Source organism: Apostichopus japonicus, chromosome 17 (genome assembly GCF_037975245.1).
Source record: "Apostichopus japonicus isolate 1M-3 chromosome 17, ASM3797524v1, whole genome shotgun sequence".
Lineage (NCBI taxonomy): Eukaryota > Metazoa > Echinodermata > Holothuroidea > Aspidochirotida > Stichopodidae > Apostichopus > Apostichopus japonicus.
Genome location: NC_092577.1, coordinates 6,793,961 through 6,811,212, shown reverse-complemented (window position 1 = coordinate 6,811,212; position 17,252 = coordinate 6,793,961). Strand labels below are relative to the sequence as shown.

Here is a 17,252-nt window from a genome sequence, read left to right as displayed (position 1 = left end):
AGAGAAGCTGTAAAATCTTTAATCCCCGTATCTTTATCAGAAAATAGTTTACGATGCTTCTCTAGAAGCTCACGAAAACCTTCAGGATCACAAGGTTGGCAAGTAGGAAGCACAATTTCAGATTTTCTTAAAGCACCAATGTCACCCAAGTGATTTTGACCTTTTTGTCTTAACTGCGGTTCGGATTTCACAGTGAATATTTGGTTCCAATCTAAGTTTATCTTTTGCAATAAATCTCGACCAAACAAAGATGGGCATTTACCTTGTACAACAATGATATCAGCCAGGTGGGAAGGGCTAGACTTAAACTTAACAGGTACACTAACGTAGCCTAATGTAGGAATTAGCTCACCTGTATAACTGCGTAAAGCAAAATCACACCTCTTTAAAGGGTACATATTGGCTAACTCTGACATGTAAGCAGATTCTGAAATCGTTGACCTAGTAGCACCAGTGTCAATTTCCATTGAAATATTATCTGCTTTCCCTTTCCCTACCGACATACGAATCATGTAAGGTGACACACTGTGATTACTAGTGACATTGTATAGTCCAAAACCTTCAGACTGGTACCTTTCATCCTGAACACCATCAAGATACACGCTGTCCTCTGCCTCCTGATTGCCATCGGCCACATGCTTGGTATTAGCATGTCCCGCTTTGAAATGATTTGGTCTTAACCCTCCTCTGTGCCTGGTGTTGGTATTTTCACTGGAACCATGCTGTCCTCCAGAGCGACATACCCGCTGTAAGTGACCTTTCCGTTTACAGTTATGGCACGTAACTTCCTTGTATGGACAATCAGCTCGCTTGTGCTCACCTCCACAGCCCTTACATTTGTAACGAAATGAGCCTCGACTGCCATGGGCTTTGCCTTTGAAGCGATGGGTTGGTTGTCCACTATACACGGCATTAGTTGCGTCTATATTAGTTGTATGCAGGTAATCTTTGGTAGCAATATAAGCCATTTCATCAGCTAAGCATTTATTTTTAGCCTTGTCAAAAGTTAGATCAGCCATAGATAGTAGATGCGTTTGAGTTTTGGACATTTTGGCATGTAATCCAGAAACCAAACGGTCACGTAGGGCTTCTTCCAAAAAGGTCCCGAAATTGCAATGGGCACTTACGTTTTTGAGTCTGACTATGAAGCATGATATAGATTCGTTCTCCCCTTGGGTAGCTGTCCAAAATCTATGTCTTTCTGCGATGACGATTGGGCGTGGTGAATAGTGATCCTGTAGTAGTTGCTTTAAATCTCCGTAACTCTTAGTGTTCGGTAGATTAGGACTACATAAATCTTTCAATAATCTGTAGGCGATTACACCCACCACAGCAAGGAAAAAGTTAGCACGTTTTTCCTCTGCTACATCATTCGCTGCGATGAAAGCGTCACATCTATCTGCGTAATCTGCAAACAGTTCCAGCTTTTCGTCGAAAACTCCGACATGGCCGAAAACAGCCATTATTTCATTGGCTTGGTTAGCGTATATTATTTAACAGCATCTTCGTCGCCAATTTTATATCTTGGAAAAGGTGTAAAGAAAACCGAAAGGTTCCAAGAGAGACAGATTATAGAGTACCCGGAGACGGTCTTTCGTGGTCAACAGCCTGAGTGTGTCTGAGTAGTTTATTTTCATTACATTATTAGAATACAATACATTGGTATGCATGGCCTTTCATAAGGTATGCACGGCCGTTCATAATACTTAGGGTGGTGTGCACACGATCTACATATTGCACACGAACTTCTTTTATTTGCACATGTTACTAAACTCTTACTACGGGTGTACACCACTCCCCGCCCCACACCCCAGGGGCGGCGATTTGTTCCAAATAATGGGGGACATTTGCTTGGGTGCAGGCGCGTAACAACGTTCATCCCAAAAGTTGTTCGCACGCTTCGTGATATTTTGTATATCTATATCTATTTATATATATATATATATATATATATATATATATATATATAGCTACAGCCCTGTTTTCCTTTTTTATCGGCAAACCAAATTTCATTACGGGTGCGGTCCGTCTAATTCGTTTCGAAAAAAAGTAAAAACTACTTTCTGAAAAGTGAAAGTCTGTGACGTTTTTTGGTGATATTTAGTAACAAATTGTGACACGGATGGACAGGCGCGTGGCGAGGAATTTGCTAAAGGAGTGGCGAACCTTTTAGGCAAACTATAAGCGTGTTGGCGCGAGGTGTTAACGAACAGTTTGGCCGAAAATGCCTCCCAGATCGCTGGAAATGGCACTTCCCAGGCCTTGTAAGATGCATCTATTTTCTATTTTGAAATTACTAGCCTTATCATAAAAAATACAAAAAATATTCTCAAGGGGTCGTCCCCTTCGCCCCCGCCCCCTTGGTTACGCGCCTGCGGTTAGAAATCTTGTAGGAAACAGGCTAAATGGAAACCCAGTGAACCCATATCGATGTGGATCATATGTATGATTGTACGTACTTACACTCATACACAAGAGATGTACAGACATTATGATAATAATCCTGAGAGACAACTTGCTAAACGGTCACAGGTCAAAGAAACGATCACGAAGTGTCATTTACCTCATGCAGCGTGTGTTGGATGAAGTTTTAGCCACCGATATGATTTGGATAAATAATCTCACGCATTAGTTTCTATTTATAGCCACAACAACAAAAAACGATGCCACCAAATATGGGGGGGGGATATTAGAAACTATATCCCCACCTAAAATATTGGGGGGACATTTCCCCCGCCCCCATGATCGCCGCCCATGCCCCCCCCCCCCTCTTACGACTTTACAAAAACATTGTTCATAGGCAAAACTGCATGGTGTATGGAGCCAATTTAAGACCCAATTGGTAGTCTTATTATGCCTCGGAGTGCACCAATTACCATCAATGTTCAAAAAGAATTCAGGAGACGGGGCTACTGAGATTTGCATTAAAGAAGCCAACGACCACATCTCCGTTTTAAATTCTTCTTTCCACTCTGGCCTTTTCATAATAGTGTAGGCTCTACCTAAGTCAGTTGGGATCTGCCCCCCCCCCCCCTTGAAATCCTATATTAAAAATGGGGTCGATATAAGAAGGGTCTCATTCTCCTAGTCCTGCGAACCGATTTCAAGTAGTAGATATCCTATACATCTGCTATTAAAATGTGGTACATAGCTACATGTAGCTAACGTGATATAATGCGCACCTCTTTTTGTCAGGCGTTATTGTATATAGGAATAATAACTGGTTGGGCAACATGGCCACCCAACGGCTATTTATCGAATAACTGTATTTTCTGATTTTTCATGCAATTATGCAATAGTGGTTTTAACATCGGTCAGTTCAGTTTTCACACTTCACACTAGTTTTCTTTAGCACAACCTTAAGTGTAGACATTCAACTACTCCACAGCAACACCATCAAAACTTTCGAATCCACTTAAAATAGTGTGATCATAAAGGTTCATTCCCCTTTCTAAATTGATCGGGAGAATTTTGGAATGTGAACCCACGTTACTGGGTACTAAAACATACAGGAGAGTCGATCTGTTTACAGGATTGGAGAGGCAAACTTACCGATACAGTCCCCCAATGTATGCACATGCACGAAACAGAAATATACACAAATTAGCCACACGATGTACCTCCTCCTACATGTTCTACACCCTTCCCCATATCTATGTAGACATGTGACAAATCACTTCATTGGCGTACGAAGGGATAAAAAAAATGAATGGGTTGGGTAGGGGGTCGGGAGGGGCAACCCAATTAAGCAAACAATGCATATTTTGTCATTACTGTGACCCACATGGAACACTGAAAAATTTTCAAAATTTTTATATCCTTTTCTTTTCTTGAAAATCAACTTTGTCTTAAAATTGAAATCTGTAATTTAACCGAGGTTCTCAACATTAAACTACTGTATCTAAACATTTCTTCGATTTATTTCAACCTCTTATTTAATTCCAATCATGTAAAATGTCGAATTCTTTTTGTTTTAAACTTTCGCTTTTTTACTAGAAAGTGTTTAGATCAAAAGTCGACTATTATATTAGCGTTTTATCTAAAACTTGTACGTTTCTATCGAAATTGCCATTGCATTTCTCGAAATCAAAATTTCTTTCTCATATAAATTTCAACTATTTTATCTCAAAAAATATACTTTTCTTGATGAGGATAGTACTAAGTAAAAAGGGAGAAAAAGGGGGTGGGGCTAAAAGGATAGCTTCATTTACTTGATAGAGGTTGTGTTGTACTATTTACTTCGTCGACCCCTTGCTTACTAAATATCCAATTAACATCAGTTTTTAAACTGTCTGTTTCCACCGGGCATGTATAACGTTACGTACATTTACTTCTTTTGGCGCCAACATGTCTGTTATAAATCTTAAACATCGCCCGCGAAAAGCTACGAAACACCTGTATATGAATATCGGTGACTCATGCTATTGAATACCTGTTCAAATCTAGTATATATCACTGACAATGAATGGTTTAAGTTTTATATTAGTGAGGTTGCAGAGTACGTAGTATATTCGTGGGAGTTGTGTGTTACCATTGACTTGTTGAGTGCTAATTAATATGGATTATTTAATGGAGAGGAACCGCTGTTAATAGCTAAAACAGAAATTATTGATCAGTGAGATAATTTGACGGTATGGTATAGAGGCATAGGCTAGGATGTGTACGAAGGCCAGGCCAAACTTAGATAGGTTATAGGCTAGACTAGTAATAAAGTTAGGCTATGTTAGAAATCTCAAACATCACCCACGAAAAGCTAGAATTACTTCTTTTAGCGATGGGACATGTTTAGCATTCTAACTTTTACATAATAAAAAAATCTTAGCCTTGCTGTTGACTGATTATCAGAAAAGTCCAAGTTAAAGCAACTATAAAGGAATTGAATAAAATACAATCGAGACACTGAGTTTTCTTAAAAGGAAACTTAAATTAAGCGAAGAATAAAACCAGCGATTAACATTCAAGGTGAGATGATGCTTATCCTTTACTTCGAAAACAATTACTTCATTTCTAGCTAAGAAAAAGTATCCATAGACAAACTGTAGAAACTTTGTTATCCCTTCAAATATCTTAAATCACAGAAAATTGTTCAACTCGAGTTTATTCGTACATAACATAGCCTTATAGGCCTTATTAGCATTAATACAAGTCAATCTATAACATTCCACATTTAGTAATGTAATCACCAAACTTACTAAATCTACCAGGTCGGTTATTTGAGCCAATTTTGTGAAAACCTGCAGCTTTGTACCGAACAGGATGACTGTTGTTGACTGTTGTTATTTAATAATTGATTATTATATATAGTTGAATGACCTAACTCCTGCCAATATACCTGACACTTTATGTGGAATATAGGTTTGTTAAATCAAAGTGGCTATTCTTATGACTGTTTGTAAGAATAATTTCCGACTACGCATGCGCAGTTGTTATTTTTATGACAGGAGTAATATTTTTTACGACCAGGAGTAACAATAATTTCTGGTTAGGGTTAGTGTTAGGGTTAGGATTGGGGTTTAGGGTTAAAGTTAGGGGTAGGGTTACCCCTACTACATGCGCAGTTGCTTTATTTACTTTACTGCGCTTGAATTTGCCTTTGTCGTAAAAATATTTTATAAATAATTGTTATGACTAGTCGTGAGAATAGCCACGGCCTTGTTAAATACTGTATAGGGCCTAGAACTTTGAGCCTCTATAAAACAGGTTTCCAATTTAAGTTTAGTAATAATACAATGCAATAAATAGTTATTAAAAAGACATCTTTCGTCCATATCTTTCCAGCAGCAATTAGATCGTGGTTTTTTACTAACAGCTGGTTTTGTCTTAATTTTGCCCATTAAATTATAAAAACCGTAAGTCATTTCCAAGCCAACAGACCTAAGACCACATGATATTTAAAAAAAAAAAAATGCGCCACTTCTTTTACGCTGCTGCAACGTTCGCCAGAGCCGTAGCTCTAACGTTAGTTTTAAAAGGCGCCGTCCTCTCATTAAACTTGTAATTAACTGATTTATCTCTCGTGTTTGTAAATCGATATTTGTCCGCCAACAGTTTACACCCTCTAAACTCATAGTAACAGAAGATATTACAATGAAGATCCAATCAACCCGATTAACATTAAAAGTAATAATTAATTAGTATAATTAAACCCTCAAGGATATAAAGTGTTCCAGATAACAATATTATTTGTAAATAAATACAAAAAGCGGATGGTACTTTTTAATTGGAAGAAATCATAACGTTTAGAAAGTTAAGATCATAAGCGTTACCCAAATTAGGAATATCTAGAAGCGCAAAGAAAAAAAATGTTACATATAAAAAAAAAAATCCACTAGAAGTTATGTCACACTCAAACCGTAACTTAGAAATGAATTTGATAACTAAACACAGGTAGACATCATCTTTTAAACAAATCGTATTAATTGGAAATAATTATAAGTCAAGCTGAATAGTAGGATTTGGATCAATAATTAAATAATTTGTATATTAAAATTTGAGTTTAAGCCTCATCAACCTTCTCTCTTGTAACTTGAATTCGATCTACATTTGCTTCGCTATATTGCATTTTAATTAATGTAAGAAACAACCTATTGATTTAAATATAATTCTTCCAAATCTCCTTAAACTTTGTAAAAACCTGGTATTAGTTAAAGTGGAAGTTTCCTTTTCATGATTCCTATTACATTAGTGACTAACATTTTCATTTAAATTACATATTTCTTCTGAAAGTTCTAAATTAAAACACAAATAAATTTGATCAATATTTTTTTTTCAAAAGATAGAATAATATCAATTCTTGATTACCCATTTTTTAATAAAATTCTCAACCCGTCTTTGAGATTTGTTTCCTATTATAACTAATAAGTTTAAATACGTAGCCTTACATTCTTATTTTATTAAACCTTACTTTCTTTAAAACCTTAATTAATAATTTAATTGTAAAACAATAAAACTAACCCATTAATCCTACATAACCACTTTATTTTCCTCTAATCTAATCTAATTATTTCTGTTAATATTTGTCTCCCCTTAAAATCAATCCTTTATTTCCGTTCAGTAAATAGATTCCTTTTTACAACTAAACATAACCTAAATGTCCTAGTTTATCGCTTTACTTTCCTTTATTTTTATTTCGTTATTTTTATTATTGATAATGTCATATAATAATTATTCTAATCCTAACCAAATCCAATCTATTTATCTCTATCTACTCTATTATCAGTAACTCTATTCTTTCATTCTAGATTCCTATCTCCTGTGTGTATCTAGGAGGCTGCTCTCCTAGAGTTGATGAGTCTGGTCTGAACCTTATCCTTGAGTCTGGTCTCTCTCTCTCTATCCTGAGTTCTCTCCAGAAGCTGGAGATCAGGGACAACAGGACACTAACTAATGAAGAGTTGGCGACCATCTTGTCTTACTCCTCACAGTGTACAAGCTTGAAGGAGCTGCAGTAAGTATTCCGGTGTAGATGTTAGAATCATCATAACAGTTGAACAGGGAATTAATTTAATTAATAAAAGTTATCAATAATAACCGAACAATAGAGAATGTAAAGTCTGCTGTAATTTTAATGTCAAGGATTGGATTTAATTAGTTTAGTTGAATTTATTTGAATAATTAGGTCATCGCGAAAGGAATTATGTAGGATGTTATGATAAATAAAACAAAACATAATGGATTAACAGGGTATATTTTAAAAGAGTGTTGGTAGGAGAGGGGTGGAGGGTGGGTGGGGGTTGTTTAAAATTTTCTTTGTTTAGTTTATTGTTTAAAATTTAACTAAAAAATAGGTTTAGGAATGACAGGAATGTTTATTAGGATAAAATAATAGATATATAGACAAGGTCGTTTAAATTAAATAATTCGAATGAGTTTTAAAACTAGGGTTTTTGAGTTTAAAAGTCATAAATGTGACTGCTCAAGTTGAAACCTCCAAAATAATTGTTTTTCAATTATGTTTAATCTATTTAAGATTTTGTTTTTCAAAGAAAGAGATTGAAAATCGTTATTAACATAAAAGAAGTAAAATGATGGCAATGAAATAGCAAAAACCTATGAATCTATACTTAAAAACCCATGTGATCAGATTATAATACTCTACTCTCTAGTAAAACTGAAATTTATACCAAACAATCAACAAATAAAACAGTTTTAGTTGTCGCAGTTTCAAAAATATTTACTCAAAATCAGTTATATTGTATTTTTTAAGGAAAATATGTTCTCATAGATTGCAGAGGTTCAGATTTAATGCAATTAAAACTCAACTTTTTCTTTATAGTTTGAAATACAATTTGACAAGAAACAAGCTAAATTTATATTTATTCTCATAATGTGTTCATAATTTTAAACAATAATTTAACGGTCATCGTGAGCTTCAGCTATTTATAATTCAAAAAACTTTGAACAAAAACTATTTATTATTTTAATATTCCTGGTGTAAATATTACGAGATACTTGATTCGATCATGACGTCCCTGATTTGCCCTTTACAATTCAATGTAATTAAATCCTTCACCCCAACCTTAACCCCTCACTTAAAACCCATTCGGACACCGGTTTCACTCAATACATTCCCGACACCTCCTATTTACCAACCCATTGTTACCCTACCTACCCCCTTCAGCTATGACCGTGATTGCACGATATGTTCTTCGCAGTTTCCCTTTGCAGTGTATTTTTACCCTTTTCCCACCCTAACCCTATCATTACCCTCTTTGTTCCTGTTACCGAGTGGTTTGTTGTTATTATCTCCAGCTCCATTATCAATGACCTGTGTTTTATTTGTTTCTTCATGTCCATTGTTTCCTTCACATAGGCCTATTAAGAATATATTGTAGTTTTATAGACAGAGACGTAAACCTTGCAAATACGTTAATTTATTTCTTTTTCTCAGACAAGATTCATGAGTCAAATTGGTTACACAACGAATATATTCAGTTTAATATATAGCTACTCCTCTCGCCTTCATCAGTTCCTCAGACCAACCACATAAAAAGTTTCCCATTTTCATCCTTACGCATTCACGTTAATGTTTTCAGTTGATATGATCCACAGTGTATGACGTGTTACTAACAATAATGAAAGAAATATATAAGTCGCCCAATCCCGCCTCACCCGACACTTCAAAGAAACAAGGAAAAAATATTCAGCAATACCATAAATAAAATACCATATAAAAGAAAATTATTCAGCATGTCATATTCTCAATGTCATTCCAGGAGTAACTTGTAACCACGGAAAATGTATCAATGAAAAGTATTATACGTTGGCAGTGTAGCTTGGTCGGATTATAAAGAAAATGTAATACAGATCTATGATTATTCACTTTCTAGACGATCAATGCTTTATCCTAATCACCGTGTTCAGTATGTTCTTCAGTCAGTTTAGTCTAACCACCTCCACCCTTCAGATACCCTATACCTGCTCCCGCCACTGCCCCTCCCGCAACCCTCCCCTTCAGAGAGATTCATGTTTATGTTTTCAGAGAGCCCATCAAATCCATTCCATGTTTCTACCCGATAACATCATCACCGTTTTAGTACACACAGCAGGCCTATTCTACTTCTACAATAGTTTTCTGTACGAATATATGCAGAGCTTACATTATACAGACGTTTGATTCCAACAATTTATGTTTTAAAGCAAGTCAATAGTACGAATGCCACACCTGGAACTCCCGTAAATATCTCATTAGCATAATAATAGATGACACAGCCAGTTTAACATCATGAATAGAAACAGGTAAACGAACCACGTGCCCATTGTCAGTGAACGTGTCAAAGTAACCATGGAAACAGACATTAAGTAGGTCAGTAGGTGTACAGCAGTGACTACGAATCATCCATTGGGGAAATCCTCCAAATAACATATTTTTATTAGGTCATACGCATTGTTGTTGCATACGTTGCGTTCTTAATTGTTGGCAATTCTATGTAAGTTTTACTATTATATATGAGCAAAATTGCCCTCATTGGTTGTTTAATGTATCCCCACATGTTCCCATGCAAACCAATCGGAGGAAATTTGAATAGAGAGGGTTTATAGACAACAGTTATGAATACAAATTAAAGCAGGATTGATTCTTGTTACGTTCAGTTTATCTTCTTGAATTTAAGTTGCACTTCTCGTTGGTAGGAGTCTGACTAGATAACACATTTTTGTGATGCTCTCAATTTGGTTAAATCTTTATATTCCGACGTCTCTATGTTCCGACAAAAAGAAATAATGCGGGACAATTGATTTTAACCAAAAATACTGCAAGCGGCGCGATAGATTTTTTGTTGGTGCCCCGCGATGATTTGTATATTTGCACGAAAAAGATATTAACATGAAAATCGAAAGGTACACATACGGTAAGAGAAAAAGCCAGTGAAATGTTTCAGTATATTAAGTTGCAGTAAAGGAGGTATGTAAAGGAACTTAAATCAAAAGGTACACACATCGACAACCATGATACAAGATTATTAACCAAAATCACAGCCCTAAAAATTGGTGACCGGACAACTCCCCCCTGGACAATTACCCCCCCCCCCCGGAAAATTACCCCCCAATCAACTACTCCCTGGACAATTAACCTGGACAATTCCCACCCAGACAATTAACACCCGGACAGTTCCCACCCCAGAAAATTCCCCGGACAATTCCCATACCGGTCGACTCCCCACCGGACAATTACCCCGGACCATTACCCTCCCGGATACCCCCCCCCCGACAATTGCCCACAGATAATTGTGAATCGGGAGCACCCAATTGGGACGATTTTATAACGCTAATTACCAATAAAAACTGTGCGTTGGTAGGATATTATTTGATATTAGCATAACCAACAGGCCCAACTCACCTGAGAAAAAATAATCGCGAAGTTAAAGATACGAACAACGCGTATCTTTGTGCGAGATTCTCGTGCATTAGTGATATATTTATTTATTTCCGCTTTCTGTGTGTAAACCATGTCTGCCTTGTAGAAAGTGACTTTCGCTTATTTTTTTTCCACATAAAGGAGTGAGATATGGGCTAACTTTGGTCTACTTACATAGATATCTGAATTACAATTTTCGTCCTGTCACGCTACCAATGTAATAATTTTGCAATGTAGTAAAACATACGAACACCGTTGAATTGAAAAGCTTAAATAGCAAAACGACTGTATTTTAGGAGACAAAGTACCAAAACACTTTCTTGTTTCGCGTGCATTGTGTATACTATAGCTAAACTAACAAAATGATAATATCTTGGGCGTCAATTTGGTAAATTTTTGGGAAAATAGATTTGGCGCGCTTCGCGCGCACTAGCTGTATTGATACTGTGAGAATTAACTGATCCTTGCACATGCATGTTAGCTAGATAACCTTAACAGTTTTTGCGCACTTCGCGCGCACTTTAGCTGAATTCGTTTCCGGGTAGACTTTTATTTGACTCTTTTTTATTCCTTGCCAGAGGCAAAAGGAATATATGCAGTCACGCATGTGTTTGTGCGTGTGTCTGTCTATGACGCCGGCTTGTAATCACGATAACTGAACGATGCAAGATCTGATCGGTATCATACTTGCTTGGTAGTTTACCCACAGTGAGTAGATGGTCCCTATCGTTGTTGGTGCTAATCTCATTAATATTCATAAGTGGACGGACTCCGTATCTCGGCAACATAATGGCCGATTTGTTCAAACTTGTTTGGTAGCATTGGTAGGAGGTTGGGTAAATGTGTATGTTACTGTTAACCTTATCTCATCTCATTGATATTCATGAGGCGCGGAGCCAAATGTAATTTCGTTGATGTCAATGACGCAAGGTTTGATCTCATTCCCATACTTGGATGGTGGATTACCCATAGTATGTAGGTGGTCCCTATTGTTTTTGGTACCAATCTCATTAATACTCATGAGTGGACGGGCCTTCGAACACATTCTTTAAATGCTAATATCTCGGCAACCGTCTGTCCGATTTTGTTCAAACTTTTTTTTCGTTGGAATTGGTGGGAGGTGTGGGTGCATGTGAAGGTTAGAACCCTTCTGCATCCCATTAATATTCTTGAGGGGCGTGGCCAAATATTATTTCGCTGAAAATTGCTCAGAACCACTTTTTGAATCCTTGCCAGAGGCAAAATGAAGATGTGCAGGCATGCATGTAAGTGTGTGTCTGTGACGCCTGTTGTAACCACTCTAAGTGGATTACGCAAGTTCAGATCATGATGGATTACCCATAGTGAGTAGATGATTCTTATTGTTTTGGTTAAGGTCAAAGGTCACCTGAGGTCACCTGAGGTCAACAGAGCTAGGTCAAACAATTATACCTGGCTTAAAATCCAAAGGCAAGGAATTACGAAGCTCTAGACTCTTGTTATGCATTATAGCCAGCTACTATACATTCCCCGTAGCATGTATGTGGTGTTACAGTAAATTTTGTATGCATGGTAACTGGCTTGTGCCAAAAATTTGTTCGCGCAATTCACGTGAACTAGCTAGGTTGATATGTGTGATAGTGTTTTCTCCCTTCTATGCATGGTAGCTAACTAGCACAACATTTTCCGACAGTCCTGTCATCGGCCCACTTCGTATGCATGGTAGCCAGCAACTACACAATTTTCTGTACGTTCACTAGCTGCACTTCTGCTGGCAGTGATACTTTGCGCATTTTTCATGCATGAAAGCTGGATATCAGAACTTTTCGCTCTCTTCGCGCGCGTTTTCATCCTTGGTATCACGTATCCTTGACATAGGCTACATCAGAAACCTTCACACCAACATGACCTATAAACGACTCCTAATGAACCATTCTAAAAACAAGCCGTTTTGCTCGCGCTTTGAGCTCGCATTGGGTATCTTTGGCATGGTCATTGGAACTTTGCCCCCCCCCCCCTGGCATGAAACCCTAAATACGCCACTGTTTGTAAGCTTAATCCAGGTAACTCATTGTTTCAACAAGAAGAACGGCAACTGTTTGAAGAAAGCTGAGGTGATACAAGTATCGAAGAGACATTGATTAACTATATAATATTGTTTACTAACCGTGTAAGAGCAGTTGAATCAGTTACAAAACTGACGGCATACAATCCCCGCCCAAAAAAAACACGGGAGAAACCCCGCGCCCTATATCATCGTTGGAAACTGCGAGACTGTGAGACCAACATGGCGTTTTCAACCCCAACATTGATTGAGGGGGGGGGGGGGGGTGGGGAGTTCTAAAGACAGCCAATATGCATGCACTGTATTCATGGTACTGTTGTCCCATCATTTTTGGCGGGTATTGTAGACACCTGAGACATACAAAATTGGAGACGGAGTCGTGGATCGTTTATGGTTGAGTTGTCTTACGAGCAAAAACGACTTTAAAACTTTCAAGAATTCAAACATAAATTACGCAAAACAAAAGACTGCAAATTCTTGCTGTTTACAGAGCAATTCTGATGCTGATGTCAACCGTACCGCACTGGGCGTAAACGGGAGCAATATTTTTTCCCACGATACTGAAAACGGAAAAAATTCACACAAATTAGATTTTTTTTAAAGAATATACACACTGTAAATTAAAGCATGAAATAATATTTCAGAAAATAGAACTTCATAAAATCGATAAGATTTCCAACTGGCGAACAATCGACCAACAGCTTCACTGGGACTCAAACCTGAATGGACTTTCTGCTTATTTGCAGGCTCCTTTTTTTCTCTTTTATTGGAAGACGAGCACACTGGCTCGCCCATTTGATATACATTTACAAAGTGGTGTTTGTTACCTGATAAAACGTTTAAAGCTTTTAAAGCTACACTTGCAATTATTGTGTATAGAAAAAATTACGTATTCAATGAATCAAATAAATGAAAGTAATATAGTGATATAAGTATGGCTAAGTCTGAATGATAAATGTAACTATTGTTTGATGATTTTGATACATATATCACTCTCTAAAATAAAAAAAAAATGAAAAATGAATCTAAAAGAATGAAAGTTAGGGACCAATGGAAAGTTGAAAAATTTGAATTTAATATGATTGATTATCAATAAATTTGATTGAAAATCTCAAACGTTTTTCAATTGTTATTTGATTGGTCACTAGTTTCAATCTTTTGAATTAAGAGAGCATTCTTCCCAGAGTGACAAGTTGTTTACATATTTATTCTTCGAGCAGAATGGCGCACTTTAAGAGTGGTACATAATGACACGCATATAGGTCATGTTCAAGTGCCGAGATTGCTGGTGTAGCCTGCATTATGTTTATCAAAAATGCATGGAACTAAGGATAAAAACGCTCGAGAAGCGCGCAAACATCTGTTCTAGCGAGCTACCATGCATGCGAAATGCGTAAAAATATCATAGTAGATGTACATTTGGTGCGCGCCGAGCGCACAAAGAATGTGTAGTTGCTACTACCATACATGGTCAACATAATGAGCAAATGAAAGGACTATGACATGAACAGTGCAGCTAATGCGCGCGAAAGCGCGCGGAAAATTATGTGGTAGCTAGCTAAAATGCATGCGAAGAGAGATGAGAGCTATCACAGTATCAACCTAACTAGTGCACGCGAAGCGCGCCAACATTTCTCTGGTCTAGCCATCTATCATGCATTCAAATTGCGCAAAAACTAACACAGCATTAACGCTGAATATCCTAGTTCTGTCGAAAAATACACATGTGGATGCAAGCATATGGCAACTGATAAAGACGCTGTATAAGCGGGCAAATTTTTGAGCGGATATTAACTGGAAAGATATTTCCAGGAAGTCATGTACACCTGATCCCAATCCCTACCAAAATGTAACTTTTTAAACTATTGATCGACTTGTGATTGATGGTCAAGGGGCATGTGCAGAAATTTCCACAGGGGGGGGGGTCCAAAATGTGATGAGATGTAATGATCGACGTCCTGGGGGAAGGGTCTCAGTGGAAATTTCCGAAGAGGGGGATTGTCCGGGGGAAAATTGTCCGGGGGCAATTTGTCCGGGGAAAATTGCCATGGGTGTGAAATGTTCGGAGTGGGAATTGTCCGGTGGGCAATTGTCAAGGTTGGCAATTGTCACGATTGGGAATTGTCCGGGTGGGAATTGCCCGAGGGGGAATCGTCCGAGGGTAATCGTCCTGTGGGTAATCGTCCAAGGGGGAGTTGTCCGGGAACCAAACAAAAATTATGGTCAGAAACAAATCAGGACCCTAACAATTTCAGGTTCCCGCTAAGTGGCGTCTGCACGATTTCATGGGTGGTGGGGCCAAGTACCCAATTTCCCCGACTGGCAACATTTGACATTATTTAGAGTTGACTTCATTAATATTTCAACCAGTCATGTGACCAGCCTCATTGGTGTTAGGGGAAAAGCCTCGTCTTTCGTCCTCGTCTTAATAGTCAGAGAACTTTTTTAGGCTTACATTGGTTTGACCTTTCAAAGCACCATGAAGTGTTTACCCTTTCTAACATGGTTTTCTTTGGATGCTCGCGTCCGATGGAAGGGGAGACCCGTTTTATGAATAAAATAACCTTAACTCAATAATTGTCAATGCTGTAGCAGCGGACAGGTCAAATTATTTATAGTTCATCAATATTTCTATTATATGGCCTACATGTGTCATTGAGTTGATGAGTCCGCTATATATGGCCCTTACTTTATATAAAATATTAGTGAAATATTTTTAAAGCGCATCTTTCAGCTGCACTCAATGAATAGATACAGAAAACAAACGATTGTAAAGAAAAAGCTTTTACATTAAAACAAACTTACAACTGTTCGGTAAATATACATTTATTATGCTAATTAGATACAAGGTACGTAACCTTTACATTTTCTCTACATTGGCCAGAGTGGTGTTTTACATAGAGCTGTGCAATGCAGGTAAAAGGTAGGGTGATACTGAGCTAGACTTGAAAATATTAATTGGAAATTATGTTTTATATCTGTTACCGGTTAATCCAGATAATTTCATTTCATGCTCGCCAAGCTCAACTTGCTGTAGTAAGGAATCTTACAGACAACACGTTTGTATATGCACATTATCCTTCTCTTAGATTTTGAAGTGAACAACATATTAGCAGGGCTGTCAAATATTCTTTTCACAGAATACATACTAGTTTTAGTATTAAGGGTTCGGTATTTGGGTAAGATGAGACAGACTGAAAAACAGCTTAGCTTGATGAGTCGTCATATTGTAAGGAGAAGGTGATATTATAACGAATTTCCCCTTTAACAACATTTTTTGTGTTTTACCAAACTCTAGGCAATCATAACAATAATAATGAATAATATGCTACCACAAAGATTCAAGGTTAATTCATATCGACCCCATGCCAGATCTGTGTGTGGTCGATCTTTAATGGTTTTGACATAAAATAATACAATTTTAAATGATATGACCCAAAAAATCGGATTGCTGAAAAAGAGGTAAAAACGATTGTTGTAAAATCCCCACATGTCACACCACAATCCATGTATTTTTGGTATATTTACTTGTAGGTTAAGTCACCAGAATACAGACACTTAGTGTGGACTTCACTGCAAATGTTTGCGTAATACCGTCCATTTACCGTGTCAGGGGCGATGGAGCCGTGAAATAGGGATGGCTGGGGTAAGCGTGGGGGGGGGGATGATTGGGCACATGCTTTGCCACTATCCTTATAACGCTGGAAAGTGGCCTCCGTTTTTTAATGGAAATTACTAGTTCCCAACTTTGTAATTAAAAGTACTCTCTTGTTGTTGTGTTTTTGTTACTAGTGCATTCATGTCTAAAACATTGCTACTAAAAAATAATAATGATAAACATGCAGTTCAAAAGTACCGGTATAAAGAAACTTTTTGTTGAAAACAATCAAATACTTTAATTTGTGAAGGGGAACGCACAGAGTATTCATTTTGAGAGGTTTAACATAATTTCAGTTTAGTGGTTTCTTGCGTAAAATCAAAGTCACATGCTCCACTACCCCTCAGTATTTGTGCTTCCATGAAACATTTCTTTTGCGAATGAATGAATATCGCGTTGGTGTGTTTCTAAATAAAGTATAAACAGGAAGTTGTAGCAACACCTTGGTATGAAGGAAGTCTGAAATTTGGTACACATGCAGTTCTTCATTGAGAACATCGTTGAATAGGAAGATTCGATTGAGTAATGGTTAAGAAAATTCTTATCAACTCCACAAAAATGTTGTAAGTTTGTACAATGTGATTTAGATCAATGACAAAAAAACAATGCGTGCAATGTGATAACATTATTGAAGGGTAATAATGAAAAAAATAGTTAAATAATAAGGAATCTTGGTATATCTGCCTTGTTCATGT

The 17,252-nt window shown here is 37.3% G+C and overlaps 1 protein-coding gene across 2 annotated transcripts in view; it reads left to right on the top strand.

The window, feature by feature from the left end:
* LOC139985126 (NLR family CARD domain-containing protein 4-like) overlaps positions 1–17,252 on the top strand; it is a 100,874-nt gene that overhangs the window by 41,792 nt on the left and 41,830 nt on the right. For both annotated transcript variants that reach the window (XM_071999357.1, XM_071999358.1), the window contains exon 4: positions 7,242–7,447. In XM_071999357.1, the coding sequence (XP_071855458.1) occupies positions 7,242–7,447 (206 nt within the window). The remainder of the gene's footprint in view (positions 1–7,241; positions 7,448–17,252) is intronic.